Here is a 27,338-nt window from a genome sequence, read left to right as displayed (position 1 = left end):
CGAGCCTGAGAACATTTGCCTCATTTTAGAAAATAGGGGGAAATACCCCCTAAAAGTCATACGATCTTAACGAAAATCACTCCATCAGATTCAGTGTATCACAGAACCTTACTGTAGAAGTTTCAAGCCCCTATCTACAAAAATGTGGAATTTAGCATTTTTTTGCCAGAAGACAAATCACGGATGCGTGTTTATTTGTTTTTTTCCCCCCAGGGGTGATCGTATCGACTCAGTGGTCATAGAATGTCGCAAAAGGGCTCAGAAAAAGTAATGTCTGCAAATTATAATGAAAAATTTTCCACTATTTCTTTTATTTTATCAATTTAATAACAATAATTGACAAAAAACTTAACATAAATACATACCCACCAAATTCCACAGCATGATATGAAGGAGGGATAACCAAACAAAAAAAAGGCAAAAAAAGAAACAAAACAAATAACTTAACAGAAGCCTCAAAACTGGTTTAAAAACAAAACACAACTATAACATCATATACCCTGCGACCACTCGCTTAATACCCCCACTCGACTCCTTCCTTAATACGCCTCAATAAAATTAAAACACTACATTTAATGATTTAATGCGAATTTAATCTATCAACTATGCATCCTAGGATGCATACCGGCCGGATTGACGGTGATTTGGCCCAATCGAGCCCAACATTTGAAAGGGCCTCGCTTTACTATCAATATGAACAAAAAAAAGATTTTGAAATTCAAAGCAAATTGTTTTTGACAATGAGGGATAAATTATGAGTTATTCAAATAATCAAAAATATATCTATTTCAAGTTTGCATTGCTGGATGAGATTTATGAATATACTTATTATTGCATAATATATTGTTTATAATGTAGAAAACTGATAACCGTAAAAGTTAATGTCATATTTATTGAATTTAATCGGGATAGTCCTATATTAGAGAGATTTTGCAATACGTATATGAACTACTTTACGTACGTAAATTACTATGTAGGTATGTTTTATTTAAATATTTATATATATATATATATATATATATATATATATATATATATATATATATATATATATATATATAAATCAATATAAAATATATATAATCAATATATATAAATCAATATATAAATCAATCGGGCAATAATATAAACAGATTTTGGATCGGTTTTTTAAGGTTTTTTTTTGTAAAATTCCTCGAAAAAATTTCTTTTGTAATTCCCCCCCCCCCACAAAAAGATTCTGGATATGACCCAGAAGGTTTGTAATGAGATGCTAATTTTGGTTCTTAAATGTGTCGATTCAAAATTAATCTCTCAAGTAAATGGAAGCTGCAGGGTAAATGACCCCTTTGTATTGATTACAAGAGCCTCTTAGAAAACTTGTTAAATTTACGACTATAATGCTTTAACCCTCCTCACAAACATCACTGCGACCACATAGCTTTCGTTAATTCTTATCATTTTACATTTCTGGCTTTTTGGGGAGAGGAGAAACAGTAAATAAACATAGATTGACCCCAATTTTTCATCTGTGTGCCCTATGTTGATTTTTCTTCGAATGAAAATTAATAAATAACAATTCCTTGGATTATTTACCTGGTAAATCTACATCACCTTATTAATTTTTCTGTGGACTAGAATTAACAGACACCATCCCCGATTCTAGATTTCGAATCCCAAGTACTATAATTAACAAACTGCTATCCCGATTTCAGATTAGAAAAATTAAATAAAAAAACAAGTTTTTTTAACTGCAAGTAAGGAGTGACATTAAAACTTAAAATGAACAGAAATTTGTATGTACATGAAAGGGGTTGTCCCCTTCCTCAACGCCCCGCTTTTTACGCTAAAGTTTGACTATTTGTCGCGACTCTACTTTTTAAGACAATAAAAACACTTTAGCATGAAGAGCGAGGGGTTGAGGAGGGGACAACCCCTTTCATATACGAAATAATTTCTGTTCGTTTTAAGTTTTAATTTCGTTCCTTACTTGCAGTTAATAAAACTTGTTTTTTTTTATACAATTTCTGAACGTTTTTGAATTAATGCATGTTTTGATTTTGGCTCACCACACATGAATAAATAAAAGAAAATTTATATTTCGTCAATACCTCGCTCTTTACACTAAACCTTGAATTTTGTCCCAAATCTTTAAGAATGACCCCCGAATCACAAAGGCCGTAGAATAAACAGTTAAAATTACTAAAATTGCTTTAGCGTAAAGAGCAATGTATTCTGGAGGAGACGAATCCCCTTATATACGTAATATTTTATGTTCGTTTTAAGTTTTAATGTTGTTCATTAATTCCAGTTGAAGAAAAATGTATTTATTTTCTCATTGTTTTTTTAAATAATGCTAGAAAAGCCTACACCCCCTTGATGGAAATTCTCTCCCCTCAAGATAAATTCATCCATTGAAAGATCCTCCCACGTGGCCCTTTCCCCAAAAATCACCCCCACCCAAACGCGAAAAAGTCCCCCTGAAAACGTCTGTACACTTCATAATAACCATTACTATATGTAAACAATGGTCAAAGTTTGTTACTTGCAGCCTCTCTCCTGGGGACTGTGGGGGATTAAGTCGTCCCCAAAGACATATTTATCAGGTTTTCGAATAAGCTGAATAGAATGGCTATCTCAAAATGTTGATCCGGTAACTTTTGGGGAAAATGTGCGTGGGAGGGGCTCTAGGTGCCCTCCAATTTTTTTGGTCACTTAAAAAGGGCACCTGAGCCCTCTTGTGACATTCTAGGACCACTGGGTCGATACGATCTCCCCTGAAAAAAAAAAACAACAACAAATAAAAAAATGAGTAAACACACATCCGTGATCTGTCTTCTGGAACAAAAACCACAAAACTCCACGTTTTCGGAGATATGAGCTTAAAACTTCTACGTTAAGGTTCTCTGATACGCTGAATCTGATGGTGTTATTTTCATTAAGATTCTAAGACTTTTAGGGGGTGTTTCTCCCTATTCTCTAAAATAAGGCAAATTTCCTCAGGCTCGTAACTTTTGATGGGTAAGAATAAACTTGAAGAAACTTGTATATTTAAAATCAGCATTAAAATTCGATTCTATTGATGTAACTATTGGTATCTAAATTCCGTTTTTTAAGAGTTTTGGTTACTATTGAGCATGGGTCGCTCCTTACTACAGTTCGCTACCACGAACTGTTTGATCAGCGGCGTGCAATTTCGTCAAAATCCTGAAGGCGAGGGGGAGGGGGGGGGGGGCAAAAGTAGAGCCAATTTTTCCAAATCAGTGAAAATGATAGTGAAAAATGAAAAAATAAGCCGTATGGTACCATAAAAGCAAAGATAGACTAAAGAAAACTGATACGTTTCTCTGGATGCTTGAATTATGCAGGCTTATCTCAGTTTTGAAAAGTTTTTTTTTTTTTGCAGAAACTGCATTTCAGCTGGGGGGGGGCAAACTTGGGTCTTAGGAGGCCCCTGATTAGAATAGGCCTGGCCCAGGTTCGAATGAACCGCCTTAATTGTATTATGATGTTATTGTTCCAGGCGAACTTCAAGAAATCAAACATGTCTGCAGATAACGATAGGGGAATCTAGGCCTACCCTTGTCGGTTTATACCCTCAAAGCATTCTATGAGTACTTCCGTTATACTCAGACTCTCCGGCTTTTTTTTCGAATTTCTCCAGAAGAAAATTATGTTTTGTAAAGCTTCCCCAAAATCAACGTTAAAAAAGATGAACGACCTGTACTGTGTCTTAACGCTCGTGTATTCAAAAATTCGCTTCTAATAAAAGTACCGGATGATTATCACACAGTTCTTGGTAACGAACGAACTGTAAGTAAGGAGCAACTCGGCTCAATGGAAACCGAAATCCTAAAAAACGGAATTTGAATATCAATATATATATCAAAGGAATTGGTTTATTATACTGATTCTAAATGTATAAGATTCATTAGCTGTCGTATTGCCCATCAAAGGTTATGAGCCAGAAAAATTAGCCTGATTTTCGAAAAAAGGGGGTAAACGCTCCCTAAAAGTCAAGAGAATCTCAGTGAAAATCACATCATCAGATTCAGCGTATGAGAAAATTTTACTGTAGAGGCTTCAAGCTCATATCTGCAGAAAGGTATATATCGTTTTTTTGCCAGAAGAAAGATCGCGGATGCGTGTTTATTTGTTGTTGTACCGGATGATTATCACACAGTTCTTGGTAACGAATGAACTGTAAGTAAGGAGCAACTCGGCTCAATGGAAACCAAGATCCTAAAAAAACGGAATTTGAATATCAATACATATATATATATATATATATATATATATATATATATATATATATATATCAAAGGAATTGGTTTATTATGCTGATTCTAAATGTATAAGATTCATTAGCTGTCGTATTGCCCTTCAAAGGTTATGAGCCGGAAAAATTAGCCTGATTTCCGAAAAAAAGGGGTAAACGCTCCCTAAAAGTCAGAGAATCTCAGTGAAAATCACATCATCTGATTCAGCGTATGAGAGCATTTTACTGTAGAGGTTTCAAGCTCCTATCTGCAGAAAGGTACATTTCGTATTTTTTGCCAGAAGAAAGATCGCGGAGGCGTGTTTATTTGTTGTTGTTTTTTTTTCTTAGGGGTGACCGAATCGAACCAATGGTCCTAAAATTTTTAGAAATGACTTACTCGAACGGAAATTAAGCTCTTTCAAGTGACCTGAAAGATTGGAGGACAACTGGCCCCTCTCCGACGCCAACTTTTTCCCCAAACCGTCAAATCAAAATTTTAAGACGTCATTTCGTTCAACATAGATAAAAGGTCCAAAAATTATTCCTTTGGAGACAACAAGGCCCCCTACAGCCTTTGGGAATGGGTCTTTAAGTTAAAAAATTTACCCATTACTGACGTATAATTTTTGTTATTTGGAAGTATACAGACTTTTTTAGGGGGAAGGGGTGGATTTTGCGCTTGGGGTTGGTTTTCATTGGGGGGGGGGCTTTCCATAGGAAGGGAGATGGTGAACTTTCAAGGGGGAACTTTTATTGGGGGGATTTGACAGAATTTCTGTACGAAATTTTTTTTATTTGTCTTACTTTCTCTTTGCCAACTCAATTTTGCATGTGGGGATGCTCCGAGGGAATTGTCGGGGGGAAATATTCAGCGTGATTTCCGGGAAAAATTTCCACGAAAGGGAGGGGGGATTTCCGGAGTGATGAAAAAACGATTATAAATAAAAGTATTTTCTAATGAAAGTATGCTAATGAGAATTTTTCAGGTTGAATGGCCCGCAAGAAATTTAAACGGAGGGGGAGGGGAATTTTTAGTGAGGATGGAATTGTCCAGAGGAAATTTTAGTGGTCGGGGATGTTTTAAGTGGAAGGAACTTTCCATGGAGGATTTTCCCATGAGGAGAGGGAATTTTTGATGGAGGATAAGCCAGATTCACCTGCATTATTTGAAACACAAACAGAAATCATTCCTTATATGAAGGCGCTGTCCACCTTTTAATATCTTGCTCTTTACACTAAAGTTTGCCTGTTTCTCCCATTTTTTTAAGAACGGCTCCTGAAACACAATTGAAATAGGAAGCTTTTTTCAAAGTGCTAAAAGTTTTAGCGTAAAGAGCAAGGTATTTAGGAGAGGGGAAAGCCCTACATATACGAAATAATTTTTGTTCGTTTTGTTCTTTAATTCTGTTCCTTACTTTGAGTTGAAAAAACTTGTTTCTTCTAATATTCTATTTTATATGATATTGAAGTTCCGTTAACACATAAGAAAAGGACTAATGTATCTAAAACTAACCTTCTTTGCTCTATTGAGTGCCAAGTCTGTTTCTTCTTCTCTATCTGCCGATTGTTTGAATTCTTCTAAAGTCTCTCTGGCGCTATAAATAAACAAAACATGTCATTTTGTGAAATAAAAAGTTTAACCATTAAATCAATAACCAATTATGTTTTTCTGATATTCTATTTACATGCCTCTTCTAATCTTTAACTGTTACCTGATATTTCAGTTTTTTTTTCCCTGAAGGTTTCAGCCGAGAAATCACTTGTGCCTTAATTCCTCTTGGAAAATCAACGACATAAAGCCTTTCCATGTATTATGTTTTACTGATATGACATAAATGCAACTTTGATTTCTATGCGGCCAAGAAAGGGCCCGTTGCTAGGCCAATTCCTAGAATTGGCCGTGTCAAAGGAAAAATAATCCTCGCCTGACACTTGAAAATTTTCATAATAACGAGAAATTTACTAATACAACTGCCTTGAAAAATTTTTTCATGGTGCTCCTACCCAGCCGGAGAAGCTTTATCCTGCCCCTCTTTGAATTGCCCCCAGTTCCGAGCTTATTCAAAGGAATAGGGCATCATCTTGAAAACTCCCAGGCAAAAGGCAAATTGTGCAAAAAGCAGAATTTTTTATAAAATCATCAAAATCCCAATATTCACACAATAAAGTTCCCGACCACTTTATATTTTTGTAAGTGATTGGAAAAAGAAATTTCTAAAAATTTATTTAAATGTTCTAAATAAAGCTAAAACTAACAGTAAAAATCTGCTTCAAGTGACAACAATATATATCAATTGGTTCTGTAGCCTTGTTTTAAGAAAAATGCCCTTTCTGGACTAACTGAGCCACTCAGGAAAATATAAATGTTATTATCTTAATCACCTAGGCATTTTCGAACGGAGACACTGAAATTTTGATAATCAGGTGAAAAAAGAAATAAAAAAGCACGGCTTCGTGTATTTTATCGCGCTATGTAAATTTTTGTGTTATGCCCCGAAACATATTCTCCACCTTGGATCTTGTGTATATGGAACATCTTTTGATTTTGGAGTCAATAAGCATTGATTGGTTCGGCGTTGCATTTTTTGTCCGTGTACTGCAATTATTAACGTAAATGAGTGTTTGTTTACTTCTGCAATTGACACTTGCGGAAGATAAATACAATGTTTTTAGACCGTTGGGTAGATGAACAGCCCTCATGTCTTCTGTCTTGGAAATGATCCGAAATGTGAAACATCCCCAATCTGACATTGTTTTTAGCAAGGGGGTATGTTCTTTACCATTAAGCATGATGATTACTAACAAAGAAATATTATCTTCCGTCGGCTGCGAGGAATTTACGTTTCAAATAAAAACTCATTTGAATATTATTTTATTCGAATAAAAAGACATAAAAAATACTTGAAAAAACGCATCACAATTTATTTATATGTATTTGTGTTACGTTTTTATGAGTCAGGCAAACTTTAAGGATTGGGATCAATCCCCCCCCAGGATGCAGCCTTGCCTATACTACAAGATGACCTACATCCAGTCATTACTCTTTCAAAAGGTTATCCATTCCAAACAGATCATGCCTATTGATAATTTAAGTTATTCCTGAATACCAAGTCCTCTCCGTTCGCCTCTTCAAATCTCTTTTCTATGGATAAAAATCATTCTTATTTTAATTTAAAATGTAAATAACAAGTAAGGCACAATTTTCAATGGTTGCCAAGGAGAAATGCCGACAGGCACGAAGGGAGGAAAGGAGGCGGCCGATCAATGCATCATCACCCGCCCCATAATATACGAGATTGAAGATTTCTCCCTCGAGTATTAGCGACAATCAAGACTCGGTTGCGAAGAAATCTATTTTGTGGTACTTGCCAAAATCCTTGGATTGAGCTGAGCACCTTTTAAAATAGATAAAACAAATAAGAATGCAGCAATTGCTGCTGCAGTAGTACGTTTTACTGATCAATGACCGTCAAACTTATTACGTTAAAGAATTATAATTAAGGAGCGACAAGGGCCAATAGTAACCAAAACTCTAAAAAGGAGTTTTGATAACAATTACCATACTGGCTTTTTATGCTGATTCCCAATATATGAAATTCTTTTAGTTTAAAGTAACCCATCTAAAAATACGGTGTTCCTGATTTTGGAAAAAAGGGGAAAACACCCAAAAAAAGGCAAGTGATCTTAATGAGAATCACACATTTAGATTTAGCATATAAAAGGACCATACTACAGAGGTTTCGAAGTCCTATCTAAAAAAACATGTAGACTTTTGCATTTTTTTTGGAGGGAGATCGGATGAGTGTTGATTTATTTATTAATCTTTTTTCCCACAAATGATCGTGTCGAAACAATAGTCCTAGGAGATCAGGACAGGCCACATTGGAATTCTACTACCCTTTTTCACTGATCAAAAAGATTATTACATAGGAAAGTGGTATAAAAACCAAACTAGGATTTTGTCCCAGCCCCCAAAGAGGATCAAGTTGACCAGCTATGATGAAGGGAAAATTAGCATGTAATCCTTCTTGATTCCAAGAGTGCTTTGGTCTATGTCTTTATTATTGGGTGGTGGAGAAGGGGGGCGGTAACAGTGTCCTTCTCATTACGACATTATTTTTCCCTAAATTATAAAACATTATATTCACATGCAGCACAGAGGTGGAAAGGGCGAGCTGGTGTATAATGAGGCTCATTAGAAAATTGCTTGGGGGAGGACGGCAAGAGCAAACAGGAGCAATGGTTTCGGCGTTTGAAAAAGGAAGATATTTCTCATTTCCTGATATATATATATATATATATATATATATATATATATATATATATATATATATATATATGTGTGTGTGTGTGTGTGTATGTGTTTGCGTGTGTGTATGTGTTTGCGTGTGTTTATGCGTATTTCAAAGCTGGAAAAGTCACGTACAAAACTTATACAAATAAGCATCATAAATAAGCAGGTACAAATAAAAAACTCCTGCTTTCGAGCCTTCAAACCGTTTAAAATTAAAGTGCTTGTTGCCACAATATCTAGGAGACGTTGATTTATGGATATATCCCTCCAGTTTATTAGAAGCGGTAGACAATTAGCTCGCACCTGAATCCTTATTCTAATACAATGAACTGGTAAATTTAATTTCAGTTTTTTACAATGTTTCATTTTATATAAACATATGGGCACAATGTGTTTTAACATCAGAAAAACCTGCTGTAGTATGTTTCAAGCTCCCATTTGCACAAACGTAAAAATATGCATTTTTTTTCGAGAAGCAAGGCCACGCATTCGTATTTATTTGCTGTTTATTTTTCAGGGATGATTGTATCGAACCAATAGTATTAGAAATTTGGGACACGGCTCATTTCATTGAAAATTTCAAAAAGGTGTTATTTTTTCGAGAAGCAAGACAAATGCATGCCTTGAATTGCACAAAAATGTGCAATTCGTATTTATTTGCTGTTTTTTTCCCAGGGTTGATTGCATCAAACCAAAAGTACTAGGAATTTGGGAGATGGCTCATTCCATTGAAAATTAAAATCCTTTTTAAGCTATAAAAAGGATTGTGTTTCAACAAAGTGACGTTCTCTACCATTTTATAGCACTAACTTAAAATTTAACCCAAGAATGGCCAAGTTTTTAACCATTGAAAATTCTGAGATAGACAAACGACGAGAAATTATCCAAATATTTTGTACGCTACTCAACTCCCCAATTTCAGGGACGGGTAAACCACACGGTGCCGCGTCCATTTCTGAATAGTCACGTAGTTCATACAAACATAAAGATTAATATAAACGCTTATTTTCTGAATTGAACAATGTGGGATGCTTGATAAAGTTCCGTACAATAAGGTATAATTTCACATAAGTTATTACTGAGGAGAGTCGACGGGTCGTTGCTTAAGAGGGGGAGGGGCCCCTGAAGCTTACAATAGCACATTTTTATGCCAAATTTTTGAACTTACAGTGAAATTTGAGGTAAATATAGTTTCGGCAGCAGAGAATTAAACATTCATCTTCTTTCTTCCTTCATTTGGATTGAGGCTGAATATAGTTACGGAAGGGTGAAAGCCCGGTAGTACCTATATATATATATATATATATATATATATATATATATATATATATATATATATATATATATATATATATATATATATATATATATATATATATATATATATATATATATATATATATATATATATATATATATATATATATATATATATATATATATATATATATATATATATATATATATATATATATATATATATATATATATATATATATATATATATATATATATATATATATATATATATATATATATATATATATATATATATATATATATATATATATATATATATATATATATATATATATATATGTATATATATATGTATGTATATATATATATATATATATATATATATATATATATATATATATATATATATATATATATATATATATATATATATATATATATATATATATATATATTAGGTACACATATTTTGAATCTGGGGATTCAGGGAAATATGAAGTAGAGTAAGGATTTTCCGGGAAAGTCTGACTTATTTTAAAACAAAAGGCTTAAAAATTCTCGAAGACAGCACATGCTAAATTTTAAAAAAAAAAGCTTATGTAGCAACAATGGTTCGTGGTGCTGTAATGCCGAAATTTCAAAATCTGAGCCCTTGAATATTATTTGGGTAGCCTAGTATTTATTTTACTTTTAAGAATGGTTTTGATTGGTGTAAACTACCGACATAAGGGGCTGTTGGTTATACTATGCAGCACTCGTAGAATAGAAGCGAGTAACAATGCAGCCTCCCTTATATACAGAATAATTTCTGTTCGTTTTAAATTTTATTATCGCTCTTCATTTTCATTTGAGAAAACTTGTTTTTCTTTGCTTACTTATATATATTCACACATTTACGGACGTGGGTAAAATTCATCCCAATTCATGGCAAACTATTCAATAATGATAAACTGATTTGATTAACCTCACCCCCAAGACCAAGATGGTGCTAAATAAAGCCAGATTTATACTACAGATAAGCAAAAAATATGATTATGCTTTTTGCCGTGATTAATTCATGTAGCGATTAAAACATCTAGGTCATTCAAAGCGTCTTCAAAAGTCGTATTGCTGATGTTATCAAACACTTCGTGGCAACAAACTGTAAGTAGGTTTCTTTTGTACTTATTACAACATTGTAAATAGAAATTACAGTGAAATAAAATGATAAACTGATGGGCTGTCAGAAATTAATATCATTACATGTCAAATATTCAATTTGATTTTATTACTTCTATACAAGACTGTTCAAAAGACATGTAGTTAAACAGCTGGGCGTCATTTTGGGGGAGAGAGTGATTCCCCCCAATAATTTGCACAGAAATATTAACTAGTCCATGTCCCATGACTATCAGGATATACGCCCTTCTTGCCCCTTAATAAAAATGCTGGAGATCCGCCACTGTGAAACAATTTGTGGTAACGAACTGTCAGTAAGAAGCGGGGTCAGTAAGTAAGAGTTTTGACACCAATAGACATATCAAAAGAATTGGCTTATTATGCTGATTCCAAATTTTGTTATTTGCCTGATTTTCGAAAAAGGGGGGAAGCACCCCCTAAAAGACAAAGAATCTTAATAAAATCATACCTTTATTTGTTATTGGAAAGGATGTATACATTTTTTGGGGAGGCGAGAGGGGAATTTTCTGCTGGTAGGATTTTCCACGTGGAGAATGTACCATGGGGGGGGGGGGAAGTTTCCGGGGAAAATAAACTTTTCAGGAGAAATTTTACTTTGGGGGAAGCCAGAATTCCTATACGAAATTCTTTTTATTTGTCTTACTTTTTCTTCAGCGACTTAGTTTTACGTGTTGAGATGTTAAATAGAATTGTCCGAAAATTTTTTTCACTGGGATTGAATTATCTAGAGGATCTTTCCCATAGGGAGGGAGAGGGAATCCGCGGGAATAGAGCCAGATTTCCCAGTAGTAATTAAAAAAATACCAGAAATAAAGTTAAAAAAACAAGTTTTTTTAACTGAAAGTTAGGAGCAGCATTAAAACTAAAAAACAGGAATTGTTATGCATATGAGGGATATTTTCCCCTTCTCAATACCTAGCTTTTGACGATAAAGTTTGAATTTAAATATAATTCTTTAAGAAACATTCCTAAAACACAAAGGTCGTTTAAACAGAATAATGAGGAGCTTTTTTAAAAGTACTGAAAAAAAAATTAGTGTGAAGAAAGAGGAGGGAGAAACCCCCCTATATATTTCTGTTCTAAGTTTTAATGTCTCTCCATACTTTTAGTAGAAAAAAAACTTGTTTTTCTATTACCGGGCAAATTTTCACTCTGACGGCTGCGCTACTTCATGGATAGTAGGCCTATCAGGTAACACTGAAGGAAAACATAATCATTGTTGCATTTCTATCTTCATTAATGTATGCTTAGGGTCTGAAATGAAGAAGTAAAAGAAAAAAGAACTGTTGCTACTATTATTACTAACAACTCACTGCAGAACAAGACCGCCTGAGGCCAAGACAAAAAGTGATTTTCCTTGTTGTTCAAGGTGGGGGCTATAAGTTTTCTGTATATGATTTTCGACTATTTTAATTGCAATGGTGTAATGTTTGAAACGATAGACACGAGGGTTTGGGAGCAGTGTGGAATAGATTGTTATACACCTCGTTTTAGCCTTCGTACAAATTAAGCAGTAAAATCCTGTTTTACTGCTCAATAGCAAGTCACAGTTCCCAGGCCATGCCAGGCTATTTCACTTCAACTCTACTTTTTTTAATGTTTCCTCGTAAATAAGCTCTTGATCAACTTAAGCAAACAAAGTCAAAGGATATTTTAAAAAATGGGAGACTAGATAAATTTTTTTTACCACAATTGAACGCGAAATAAAGTGCCAGATGTCCATTTCACTAAGTCTATGCTAAAATATATTTAAGAGCATTCTACAAACAAAGCCAATCAGCTAAAGTTAAAGGGAAAAAAATATTCCTTAAAAATGACAGATCAAGCTTTATCTAGATAGAAAACTTCTCTTAATAATATATTTTTTATGTCATACCAGGGCTCAATATATTCCAGTGACAACGAAATCTTGTCCTTCGGCGAAAAAAATAACATTCTGGAACAAATTCTCCCATTTGGAACTGAATCTGCAATTGAAAAAATGAACAAGGTATATTATTCAGGTTTCAAAAATAATCAAACAGTATAGAATTTAATGCAAAATACCTCGGTCTGTAAAATGCAAGTTTAACTAATGGGTCACACTTGTGAAATAGCACATGTCATATGTCTCACGGTACACGTTCCGTTTTACGTTCGTCTTAGAAATAGTCAACCTCATGAACGATTTTACATGATCAAAGCACGATTGATGATTGATGACTGTTTTTAATACGTTTCTGTATCCACGAAAACCCCTAAAAATTCGACTAAAACCCTAACTACTAGTCGCCGGTCCATCTAATTGAGATCTTTCTAATGAATTAGAATGACAAAAATATGGCACATCCATCATAGAAGTTAACCGAACAGGGGAGTGTAAAACTTTAACAGTATCTGTTACTCATGTCAGGTTCTACCAAACCAGAACTGACCACTACAGAGATCAGATACAAGTATTAACCTAGCTCTTCTTTTCTTCAAGTATAGGCCTAAGTGGGATCCAACGCACCTTTTTAGCGAAGGTTTGATGAGAATGACTGAGGAATACCTTTCCCTGCGCTCCCCCATGACATTAGAAAAAGCCTCGGCTCCCAAAAGCAGGTACGGGAGACTACCTCTTATTTCCCATTAGAATTGGTAAAGATCTGACGACCGGTTCTGAATACATCCTGAATGATTTGGGTTTTCTCAGAAATGCCAAGTCGATCCCGTATTTTAAAAGTCGTAACTAAAACGTCAAATATTGCTCTCACCCTGTTCTAAGCAGATTTATTACTTCCACCTAGAGATTTTCTGACCTCTTTGACCACTGAAAGGCAAAAATGGGACACTAGCTATTAATCTCTCATCAAGTTTGGTTGAAATCTAAAAAATCACTGAATTACACTAATACAAACCGTCTGGCACTCTCATTCGTCAAAGACGCAGGATTGGGCCTGGGTTCAAAAAGATAGGACACATGCCCTTATTCCTAATATAATCCAATGGCAATCAAAAACCTCTTCTGGTAAATGCGCTGATAAGAATATGAATTAGCGTGCTGCCCATATTCTAGTGATGTGGTAGCGACACTTGTTAAGGTTTATTTTCTAGAAATGACTGTCAGAATTGGGGGCCAAGGGGCTGATTACGAGATTTGGTCATACAGAAATTTCCAGGCAGATTTAAAGTTCTATATTCTTTCAAAAAATAAAACATTTTTACTTGAATATTTAACATAATTTCTTTTTTCCACTGAAATACAAAATTTATAATAGAAAGGAATATGCATTCAAAATATCAGACAAAATTCACGCTGTATTACACAGCCTGACAATACAATAGGACGGAAAGGCCAGGGGAATATGACGTTTAATTCTTATCTTCTAATTCTAGAGGTCCTGCTATAACCTCTCATAATCATTTAAGGTAAGCAAGAATCGAGCCGTGAAGGAATACGTCCGAGCGACCTAGCTTTGGCTCTCTACTGTCCTGGTCGATTAAATCTAGAATTTTAGGTTTAACAAAAATTGAAACTAAGCATTTCGACAATGACTTTTCCAGAATTATTTTCAGGAGATCTCTAAAAGAGACATAATTTGATTCAGGCTATCGAAAACCAAATTCAATATTCTGCATGATATTCATGGTTCAAAGAAGCTTGCTTTCGAAGCAATGTTTGTTTAGTTTTGCTTCATTTTTACACTATTTAGTAGGTTGAAAAAATCCTTCTAATTGTCTTTAATTTCTAAAAAATTGCTTTACATTTACTGTAGGCTTCACAGTCGATATGTCGAAATATTTTTTATTCATCATCTCAGCTTCCGAGATACAAACCACTGATCCTAAAAAAAAAAAAAAAAAAAAAAAAAAAAAAAAAAAAAAAAAAAAAAAAAAAAAAAAAAAAAAAAAAAAAAAAAAAAAAAAAAAAAAAAAAAACAGAACCTTTAGTGTAGCTCCGCACGACAACAAGGTACACTTTTGGGTGTATTTCATAATAAATAGCAAATACACCTACATGTGCAAATCATTTTCCAAGCATTGTTATAAAAAAGAACTTGTTTGAAAATACGCTTTACAGGATTTATAATATAGATTAACCATAGACAAACAGAAAATTTACTTGTAGAAAGGATTGTGACTCGAAAACTGTTACTATGATTAGTACTTTAGTACTAATAACTCACTGCAGCACCAGACCTCCTGAGGCCAAGAAAGCTACGCCTACTCCCCCTTCATCCCAACCTGTTTAAAGCCTTTCTTTTTATCCACTTCCAAGAAGTTTAAGTTCTCTTAAATCTTTACTCACGACCTACTAACACCCCATTCGGGGACAACTTACTTTTCGTTTGGCCCCGGATGATTGGCCGACAGGAACAGTCTTGGGTAGTTGCGTATTTAATGGCTTGAAATGTCATTCATACTGGCTTGAAATTTGATACGGCAGCAACAGGTAAAAGGATGGAGTTATTTGACTTAGGCCTACTTTTCTTACTTACTTACGGAACATTGAGATTAGCCAGCAAAAATGCGACGTAAAAGAAACTAATGAATATTAAAGCAAACTGTTCAACACAGAAATAAAGGACAATAATATATCTTTTTCAATTTTGTTAAAATTTACACAAAAATTACACAGAATTAAAGAGCTAACAGTTCCCACATTTTCACAATAATTTCTATCAATTTTAAGGATCACCCAAGCATCATACATTACCGAATTCTACTTCTACTACAGATGTCTATGCAACATTTGCGGTCATGCTTCCAATTTTGATTTCAATTTTCCCTTTTTTGTATCAATTTTCGCTAAAATTCCTTGTCTTTTAGGTCTGATTTGTCCCTATTTTTCTCCCCAGTATTTTGCCTTAGATTTCCACACAATCTACACGAAAAACATAGCACAGCGTCAAACGTTACTTTTTTACTTCTGATAATAATATACATAACTGGTTTTGCACTACCGAGAACACATAAAAAAGTTCAAGCAAGTTCAAGCAAGGGCATTTCATAAGAATTTTGTCGAGTCCTGCTACTGGCAGGTATTAAACATTTTGCATATCTGATTATGATTTTGATCGCTATCCTAAAAAAATTATCAGAGTTTTATTTAATATGTTGGTAATTCAAAATTGAATCATCATTAAGTCAAGTGAGTCTAAGATTTCGATCTCAGCTGGCCTAATGACAGTTCAATAATGAATTACCACCACATTAAATAAAGATCTCTGGCATCTTTTTGAGGATAGAGACCAAAATCATAATCTCCCTTGACTTAGTGACAATTCATTTTGAATTGTTTTAAAACCCAGGTATGTTTATGAGGATAAAGATTAATCATGATCTCCATTGACTTAGCGACAATTCATTTTGAATTACCCCTATACTAGATGAAACTCGGGTATCTTTTTCAAGATAAAAAAAAAATGCTGTGATCCTTCCAGACTGCCTAGGGTCAGCTCCCTGTGCCAACATCAGCTTTGAGACAGATGTCATATATAGCATAAACTGATGTAGGCGTAAACTCTGAATATGTTCTACTTTTTACTATCTTGGAACAGGGTTAGATTAGGGAAGTGAAACTTACAGCAATATATCCACGGCCAAAAATATACTATGGGAAGGTATTACGAAGCATCTAGGTTAACCCTCTCCTGATTCCTAAGTCTTAGAAATTTGCCTAATTGACAGGTCTACACAAAACGCGGTTTTGGCAAAACAACATTTATCTTAATTTTCAGTTATTAGTTTCTTTTTTTCTGGTTTTAGTTCCGAAAATGCATTTCTTGTCATTTGAGTCGAATTTTAAGCCATATCCTTGTTTTTTTTCTCTAAATTTAGGAAATGTATTTGCACATCTTTGGAACCAAAGTTGTGAAGCTAAAAACAGTTTTCCTGTACTTCATTTAAGATGACGATTTACTTTGAAAGATATATATATATATATATATATATATATATATATATATATATATATATATATATATATATATATATATATATATATATATATATATATATATATATATATATATATATATATATATATATATATATATATGCAAGTAAGAGCACAGGGTTTCCTTTCGAACTATGTCCTTCTCCAAAATATTTATGATCATTTCAAATTTTAAATCAATCCGTCTCTCCTCGCATTTTCGTCAAATTTAAGCACCCCTAAAATTAATCTATAAATACATTCCTGACAGGACATAAAAGTAATTTAATCAGCATGGTAAATTAGAATTCTGTCTGCATGACACGTGTTAAAGCCATAAGTAGCTCACGTAATATTTGGTGGCAATAGTTAATATTACAAGTCCTGCAATGGTAGGGTTGTTTTACAGTACTTCCTTTTTCGGCCTTCACCAAATCTCAGTTGTCACATAATTATTTCATTACTTGCAACTCCGAAATGAAAATGTCCACATCAAGTACGAAATTCCATGAAAACAATATTTTTCTTGGAAATGCGGGTACTTGTATGGTGTACATCCTACATAATGTTTTTCTAATATGTTTCTCTGACAGATAGTTCTTGCCCCTTAATAAATAAATTATTTATAAATAATAAATAAACTTGCACCTTAGAAATAAATTTGGGCTATGTATTTGCAGATTAGGGGAGATTGGGGTAAAGCATTGCGGGTCTGCATGCCTAAAGTGTTAGTTATAATTATTCTGCAAATCATATAGTAAGAATTGTTTTTAAATTTTGTACTATCCAAATACTTTACCTCCACTCCCCCCCCCCTAATGTGCCAATATACAGCCAAAATTATATATTTTTCGTATATTCTGTCACTTCTATTTGTCCTATCTCACGCTAAGCTGAAAGAAACAAACGCAAATGCGTCGATGAATGATCAACTTGAACGGAAGGGCCTTTATCAAACAAGTACCGAAATGCGATACATGATATGAACCTGTCACCAGTTATGCAGTCTGAGCGAGTTTTCCAAAGGTATGGATCACTCTCCCCGCGAAAATTATGACATGTAATTCAGAAAAAAAAATGTCGGTTGGTCATTTGTCTCCTACGTAAGAACCACCTCTTACTAGTCATCTTCGAGGCTAAAAAATTTTCTTACAAGCTTTCTTACCCCTTCTTAAAAGGAGAGATATACCCACCGACCGACCATTTAATAGCTGCTTCTAAAATGAATATTACACACCAGCTAACGCAAATTATAACAGGACATTGTCGGTTAAATTATTTCTTAAATAAAATTGGAAAAGCTAGAAGCGGAGAATGCATTTGTGGTGAAAGTGAAACTAATAGCCACTTCCTGTTTACTTGTCCTGTTTATTTCTTACAAAGTTTTGGTATAGAACTAGAACTCCATTCTTTAGGAATTAATTTCCCATTTTGTCATAGTTCAGTAATTTCTGATAAAGTATTAAGGAAATGCTTGAACAGATTTTTGTATTCAACTAGAAGACTGGTTTGATGTTAATATTTGATATTTATACCTGATTGTTGCCTTTGATTGTAACATTTATTAGTTTCATTTATTCTATTCTTTTGTTTTCTTCCTTTGTAGTGTTAGTTTGTAGACATTTAACAGTGAAATACTTGTAGAGGTTTAATCACTTAATAAAATCATCATACCCACCGACCCTCCTACAAATGGTGTCTTTATTGGCCTTGCATGTAATCTATAAGCAACCTTCTTTTTAAGTCCCTTGTCGGAGAAACAATCATCGATTTCATCTGAGGAGACATTTTGAAACTTTTTTTGTAGAACCCGACCGAATTTACTATCCATGGGAAAATCATGTCAACATCAGCAAATAAGCACATGATGTAACTAATAAATACCGCCTTTTTACAGGATTAATCAGCAAAGTGATTGCAATTAAAAATTACAGCAATTGATGGACAATCAAGTTCGAACTCACTAATAGCTAAGAATTCCCGAACTGAGCTATGAAGCAGTTGGAATTACCGTGTTTTTCCTAATAATCGTAAAAAATTTACCGTATTTGTCTATTATATAATACCCACTCGAGAACAAGCATCGCAAAGATGAGACAATACCCGGTTTTCACGCTGTCTATACCATACAGTTACCTTCAGCTCGTTGGGAAACTACATTATAGCTATATTTAAATTAAATATTTAGCTGCTATTTTGGCTAGGTTACGTATTTAATATAATGCACTCTTGGCGGTCCCCCTCTAGAATTCTTTGTGGTAGTTTTCATAATTTTGGTTCTAAAGTACTTTCTTTTCATCATATTTTATTATTCCATTAGCATTCACCAAACCTCACTTCTCGAGTGTGTATGTTTGAGACAAACGATTTATATTCACCCCTAAAATCAAAACGCCCCTACCTCTCGATTTTTTTCAAATGATCAAATGCGCTAAAACTTTAAGAAGTGCCAGCTGCAACCTCCTTTGCTACTAAGTGACCTAGATTAAAAAAAATCCTCAAAAATTGTCATCAGGTAGAATATTTGTGCATTATCTCATCAAATAAAACAGCCCAGGAGTTTTCCACTTTTCACAAGGCATACAAGATTTTGAAGCCATTTGTCCCTCGAAGCAACTGGGCTAAGACAGCACAAAGGCCATATATATTTTCTCAAATATTAATCCGAAGGAGTCTGCGAGGAAAATTGGAAAAATCTTAATCTAAAAATTCACTTTTACGTTCCCCTAAGCAAAAACCCCGCACAACCCCATATCTTCGCCTGGCAAGTCAGGTTATGGCAAGTCAAGTCACCCATCCTGCCTTGTAGTTTAAGTGGGATAATACTCTCAAACAACAAAGATTTATTTTCATAGGCCAAAGCTGCCTAATTTAACACACACAAGACAAAATGAAGCTTTGAAAAGCTGTGACGAAAAAAAAACTGAATAAGATAGAAAAATTCTGACCATAGTTTTGGTATCGATCAGAAGGAGAAAAACAGTAGCCTATTAAAAAAAATTTAAGTTTTAAAGGAAATAAAATCACAGTCGAATATCAATTAACTATTAAATAAAACATTGACAATTGTTTTTGTTTCAAATTCAGTGGGTAGCCTGGTCTGCCCGGTCACCTCCTTTCAGATTTCCCTTACGGGTACTCATAAAATTTGGAAGCAGAAATTAGCCTTATTTGTCATTTGGTTTGGACAATCGAGAGCGTAAAACTCAACTTCTCAAAGGAACTAAAACAAATTTCGTCTAATCTAGAAGTTAGGAATAAAGAGCCGAAGGCCAGAAGTTGACGACTCTTGACACCGTGGTGTATATCTCGGAATAAATAATGACGAAGACCACACTGCCTTTCCATAATACAACTACAGAAGAGAGAATAGTGAGGACTTTTTTCCCAAGACAGTGAACCAACAAAGCCTATTTGAATATTTCGGCCCTATATCTAAGGGCCGTCTTCAGCAAAAAAAAAAAAAAAAAAAAAAAAAAAAAAAAAAAAAAAAAAAAAAAAAAAAAAAAAAAAAAAAAAACCACTAAAACACTTACAATAAAAGTTCTCGGTTAAAAGTCCATTTTTTTATAAATAGCCTTGGCATCATTACTTCTTAACGACAAGTTCAGCCAAGATTGTGTGATAAAAGCTAACATTTTACAAGCTAAAAAGGTTCATTCAATTCACTAGCTGTATTTATTAAAAATCGGAAAAAGTTCTTATTGGGATATTTGCCTTCTCTGCAGCTAATCTTGTCGTTCTTTTGGGATTGGGCTTGTTTTTATTCGTCCCTATTTTTGTTTTATTTTGAATTAGATTAGATTAATCTTTTTCCTAAATTTTGGTGGGTTCGACCAATGTAATAATTTCCAGAACTACAGGGTATTTGATACACTCCTCTTGGACGAGTACCTGGGGTTTTATCCTTACCAGAATTGAGAAGATTTGTTATACTTAAATTACTTGTGAATACAACACGTATATTGTTTTTTAAACAAACTTTTTTCAGTTTTGAAGTATACTGAATCTTCTTAATTGTGGTAAGGATAAAACCCCAGTTACTCGTTTAAGAGAGGTGTAACAAACACCATGTAGTTGTGGAAATTATTACATTGGTCGAACCCACCAAAATTTAGGAACAAGATTACAGCAACACAAAGAAAGTATTGAAAAGGCTTTAAAATCTAAAAATAGCTCCATATCTTTTGATTATGCTTTAAGCAATCATATTTTTGAAAATCCAAACCAATATGTTCTATTTGACGAAAGAATTCTAATTAGCAATGACCTAAGAATCAAACAAACTGTCCGCAAGGCAATCGAAATCAAGCGAAACTTAAATAATAATACATCCCAAAATAGAGACTTTGTGAATACACACTCAACCCTATATACACAAAATTAATTATAGAAAATAATCTAATTCAAAATAAAACAAAAATAGGAATGAATAAAAACAAGCCAAACCCCCAAAAGAACTACAAGATTAGCTGCAGAGAAGACAAATATCGCAATAAGAAATTATTCCAATTTTTAAAAAATTAAACAAAAAAACAAGTTTTTTTAAATGAAAGCAAGGAGCGACATTAAAACTTAAAATGAACAGAAATTACTCCGCATATGAAAGGGGCTTTTCCTACTCAACGCCTCGCTCTTTACGCTAAAGTTTGACTCTTTCTCTTAACTCGACTTCCTAAACATTTAAAAAGCTTTAGCGTTAAGAGCGAGGCGTTGAGTAGGAAAAGCCCCTTTCATGTACGGAGTAATTTCTGTTCGTTTTAAGTTTTAATGTCGCTCCTTACTTTCATTTAAAAAAACTTGTTTTTTTTGTTTAATTTCAGGACGTTTTTAAATTAATGCATTTTTTGATCTTGGCTCTCCGTGCAAAAATAATTAAAACGAAATTTGCATATTTATTTTTGTTGGGCTAAATGGCTTTTTCATAGTTTTAATTGGAAGATTTTGAGAAAAAATGAGCAAGAGAGGAGGCATAGTTGCCCTCTAATTTTTTGATTACTTAAAAAGGCAACTATAACTTTCAATTTTTACTAACGTTTTCATAAGTAAAAAATATACGTAACTTACGAATTAACTTACGTAGCGAACTTCTATATTCGTATGTTTTTATTGCATATATGAGGGGGCTCAACCCTCGTCGATACCTCGCTCTTTACGCTAAAGCTTAAATTTTGTCCCAATTCCTTAAGAATGACCCCTGAATCACAAAGGCCGTAGAATAAATAATTGAAATTACTAAAAATAATTTAGCGTAAAGAGTGAGGTATTACGAGGAGGTAAACCCCTCATATTCGTAATAATTTCTGTTCGTTTTAAGTTTTAATGATGCTCCTCACTTTCAGTAGCAAAAAACTTTTCAAATTTATTTTTTCATTGTTTTTTTAAATAATGCTAGAAAATCCTGCGACCCCTCCATTGAAAGTCTCTTCCCCCATGAGAAGCTCCTCCTTGGAAAGATCCTCCCACGTAACCCCCCCCCTCAACTCTCCCCTCCCCCGAAACAAAAAAAATCCCCCTGAAAACGTCTGTACACTTCCCAGTAACCATTACTACATGTAAACACAGGTCAAAGTTTGTAACTTGCAGCCCCTCCCATGGGGACTGCGCGGGAGTAAGTCGTCCCCAAAGACATAGTTATTAGGTTTTTCGACTATGCTGAATAAAATGGCTATCTCAGAATTTTGATAAGGTGACTTTGGGGGAAAATGAGCGTGGGAGGGGGCCTAGGTGCCCTCCAATTTTTATTGTCACTTAAAAAGGGCACTAGAACTTTTAAATTCCGTTAAAATGAGCCCTTTCGCGACATTCTAGGACCACTGAGTCGATACGATCACCCTGGGGAAAAAAACAAAAAAAAAACAAAAAAACACGCATCCGTGATTTGTCTTCTGGCAAAAAATGCGAAATTCCACATTTTTGTAGATAGGGGCTTGAAACTTCTACAATAAAGTTCTCTGTACGCTGAATCTGATGGTGCGATTTTCGTTAAAATCGTATGACTTTTAGGGGATATTTCCCCTTATTTTCTAAAATGAGGCAAATTTTCTCAGACTCGTAATTTTTGACGGGTAAGACTAATCTTGATGAAATTTATATATTTAAAACCAGCATTAAAATGCGATTCTTTTGATGTAACTATTGGCATCAAATTTCCATTTTTTAGAGTTTTGGTTACTTTTGAGCCGGGTCGCTCCTTACTACAGTTCGTTACCACGAAGTGTTTGATACAGCTAGTGAAATGAATGAACCTTTTTAGCTTGTAAAATGTTAGCTTTTAACACACAGTCTTGGCTGAACTTTTCGTTAAGAAGTAATGATGCCAAGGCTATTTAAAAAAAATAGACTTTTAACCGAGAACTTTTATTGTAAGTGTTGATTGTTTATTATTTTTTTTTTTTTTCTGAAGACAGCCCTTAGATACAGGGCCGAAATATTTAAATAGGTTTTGTTGGTTCAATGTCTTGGGAAAAAATCCTCATTATTCTCTCTTCTGTAGTTGTATATCTCGGAATACCACTTATTACGCCACTCTTCATGCACTTCCGTCACACCACGAGTCTTTGCGTCACACAGGGCAAAAACCAGACCACCATTCCATAATATAGAAGGAAAATCATTTCAGAAGAGGTAAGGAATCTCAGTAAAGAAGGATAACCTATTAAGCCTATTTTCAACCTATTAAGCTGTCGTATACATATAATAAGGACAATAACAAAATTCGCGGGGCGCCTACTTACCGCCACCAGTGGCACAGTTTACCAAGCTCAACACTTCCGCCATGCAAAGCACTCTTAAATAATTTCATAGTTCACACTGCCTTAGAAAAACATATATAATAATTAAATGAAGCAGTGGAACAAAAAAATCTAAAAAGTAAAAATCCGGATATTTCTACTCCACGCCCAGGATCCTTTATCAACGGAAAAAATGAATAAAAAAACATTAGTTAAGATTTGATTAAACACAACATATAAAGTAAAGACAAACAACTAACAACAAACTCAGTACATTTACGCCATTCAGTTTTTCATAATCATTTTTACGTGTAATATGCTTAGTTTCACCAGGACGGATCTGATTTGAAAATTTTAAGATCCCTAATCAGGTTATTTGTAGCACTGGGCTAAATTTCACTAGTAATTTCGTTGTTTGACAATCATTTGCTGTATATAATTGAAGTTCGTTTTTTATTGATTAATATACATATCATCTTAATTTTGAAAAAAAAAGATGATCCAAGTGGTCTTTAATTACGAGTTTCTGATTGAACTTTTCAATCAGAATGTTTCATTTGAATAAAATGAAGTGTAGAATATCATTTCAGTTTGTTGAAATAAATTTCATTTATTTCGTCTGACTGACTATGAAAATTTATAAGATTCAAATGGCAGAAATATAAGCATTTGGGTGAATAACATTAAAGCAAGTCAATCGAAATCCAGCTAATGGATAGAATAGTAAATAATTTATATCTAGAGCCCTTGCACTTTACAAATTCAAGAGGTTTTTTCTTTTTTTGGCGAAACTAAGTTTCATCTTGCACCTACTTGTATCTGGGTGTTCCGAATAAAATTCTTTTCGACGTGCCATTTCTGACCGGAATAGTTCAGGTACCATTTTATAGACGAGATCTTGGAGTGTGTGATCAGGCCTAAAACAAAAACAAATGAGCCAGAGAGGATATTGATATTTGATGGGCTAAATTTAAACGCGAGCATTATACATTATCATAAATAGGACAAAGCACAAAACTCGATAGAAACAGAAAACTTAAAAGCTAAATTTAACATAAAAAGAAACTTGGGCGAAAATTCAACAAATATAAGCTAAAAACAAATAGCCCAAAACAGCTTAAATAGTTGTACTAGCTTTCATTGGAAGGAGATCTGATCAGATGACCTGATGACATTTTAAAATATTTGAAAGCAGTCTTTCCGATGGTTTTCCGGTAAAGAGCCCCTCAAAACAAGACATCAAGATAAGATGAAATTGGTGGTTAATAGTTTTTTTTTTCTTAATTCAAATATTATGGTACCTTCTGTGGATATTTGTATCAGGGCCGCAATTACGGGGCCAAAGAGCCAGATGCGGCTCTAGAGCCGCACTATGCCAACCAATTATTTATGTGAATAAAATTTTCAGGAATGTATCGAAAAGCCTAGTGATCTCATTGGAAGATATCTTGAAGTATCTACCTCCACTCCTACTCCTTCCAGAGGGCAGTGATCTTTCATGACCTTGGTGTTATAAAAGTGAAATCTTGTAAAATTGGTCTCCATGATTCATAGTAAAAAAACTGTTGATATCTTCCATGAATTCAGAGAGAATAGAAATTAAGGCCCGTCTATTACAAAATATGATTTCGATGAGGTTAGATATTATGGCTACTATATCTAACCGTTTTCTTTTTCTATTATTTTATTTTTTATCATGTTTTCAATTCCATTGTGGGTGCTTTATGGTTCAGATGATCATAAAGAATATTCAGATCATATAACAGGCGAAATGCGTAGATCTACTAAAGTCTTCTAGAAAGCTTGAAATATCAATTACTTGATAGACTTTGTTTCTTCTGCTATTCTTTATATATATATATATATATATATATATATATATATATATATATATATATATATATATATATATGTATATATATATATATATATATATATATATATATATATATATATATATATATATATATATATATATATATATATATATATATATATATACATATATAATGTATATTTATTTTAAAAAATACTGACAATGACCGTTATAAAAGACTTTGCCCCACGCTTAGGCAAAGAAACTAATGAATTGAGTATGAGTTTTTGCTAATATAGGGTTAATCTCGCATCTTTCTTAAAATCAGTTTTTAAAAATGTGGGATTTGCAAAAACAAAGAGTTAATGGAGTATTCATCCTTAGCATCTTTGAGGTGTTCGACACAAAAAAAATTCAGTTATCTGTGAAGTTTTAAAAAGAATCCAGGATGTGTAGTTAATATATTTTATGAAAATATGCGTTTTCAATATTTTTCGCTTCTCTGACTAACATTTTAAGAGAACTGATCATTGGAAATGAATCGCTGCTTGAGAGAAATTAAAACAAGTTTTTTTTTTAAATGAAAGTAAGGAGCGACATTAAAACTTAAAACGAGAAAAAATTACTCCCTATTTGAAAGCGGCCTCCTCAACGCCCCGCTCTTTACGCTAAAGTTGTTTACTGTTTTAAGAAGTAGAGTTAAGAGAAAGAGTCAAACTTTAGCGTAAAGAACGAGGCGGTGAGGATTGAATGATTTTGAGAAAAAAGGAGCGAGGGAGGAGGCCTAATTGCTCTCCGATTTTTGGTTACTTAAAAAGGCGACTAGAACTTTTGATTTTTTACGAATGTTTTTATTAGTAAAAGATATAAGTAACTTACAAATTAGCTTACGTAGCGAACTTCTGTATTCTCATGTTTTTGTAACGTATACAAAGGGGTTCACCCCCTCGTCAGAATCTCGCTCTTTGCACTAAAGCTTAAATTTTATTCCAATTTTTTAAGAATGACCCCTGAATCACAAAAGCCGTAGAATAAATAGTTGAAATTACTAAACAATACTTTAGCTTTAAAAAGAGCGAAGTATTAGGAAGAGGTGAGCCCATCATATGCGTATTAATTTCTGTTCTTTTTAAATTTTAATACCTCTCCTTACTTTCAGTTGAAAAAACTTTTTATATTTATTTTTTCATTGTATTTTTTTTATAATGCTAGATAATCCTGCGCTCCCCTCATGAAATTTTTCTTTCCCCGTGACAAATTCCTCCAAGGAAAGCTCCCCCAATATATCCCCCTCTTCTCAACTCCACCCCCCAAACCTAAAAATCCCCCTGAAAACGTCTGTAAACTTCCAAATAACCATTACTATATGTAAGCACTGTTCAAAGTTTGGAACTTGTGGCCCCTCGCACGGGGACTGTGGGGGAGTAAGTCGTCCTCAAAGACATAGTTATAAGGTTTTTTGATTAAGCTGAATAAAATGGCTATCCCAGAATTTTGATCTGGTAACTTTGGGAAAAAATTAGCGTGGGAGGGGGCCTAGGTGCCCTCCAATTTTTTGGGTCACTTAAAAAGGGCACTAGAACTTTTCATTTCGGTTAGAATGAGCCCTCTCGCAAGATTCTAGGACCACTGGGTCGATAGGATCACCCCTGGGAAAAAAAAACAAACAAACAAATAAACACGCATCCGTTACCTGCCTTCTGGCAAAAAATACAAAATTCCACATTTTAGTAGATAGGAGCTTGAAACTTCTACGATAGTGTTCTCTGATACGCTGAATCTGATGGTGTGATTTTCGTTAAGATTCTATGACTTTTAAGGGTTGTTTTCCCCTATTTTCTAAAAGGCAAATTTTCTCAGGCTTGTAACTTTTGATGGGTAAGACTAAACTTGATTAAAATTATATATTTCAAATC

General features: G+C 33.8%; 1 protein-coding gene across 1 annotated transcript in view; it reads right to left on the bottom strand.

Moving 5' to 3' along the window:
* Positions 1 to 27,338, bottom strand: part of LOC136027572 (polycomb group protein Psc-like) — an 86,940-nt gene that overhangs the window by 41,882 nt on the left and 17,720 nt on the right. The window contains exons 4-6 of the mRNA XM_065704952.1: positions 24,420 to 24,523; positions 12,850 to 12,940; positions 5,754 to 5,835 (exon numbers count right to left, since the gene is read on the bottom strand). Coding sequence (XP_065561024.1) covers positions 5,754 to 5,835; positions 12,850 to 12,940; positions 24,420 to 24,523 — 277 coding nt within the window. The remainder of the gene's footprint in view (positions 1 to 5,753; positions 5,836 to 12,849; positions 12,941 to 24,419; positions 24,524 to 27,338) is intronic.

The sequence above is a fragment of the Artemia franciscana genome, chromosome 5, assembly GCF_032884065.1.
Source record: "Artemia franciscana chromosome 5, ASM3288406v1, whole genome shotgun sequence".
NCBI classification, from domain to species: Eukaryota; Metazoa; Arthropoda; class Branchiopoda; order Anostraca; family Artemiidae; genus Artemia; species Artemia franciscana.
Note: the sequence above shows the minus strand (reverse complement) of the source record. Positions and strands in the feature narration are given on the sequence as shown.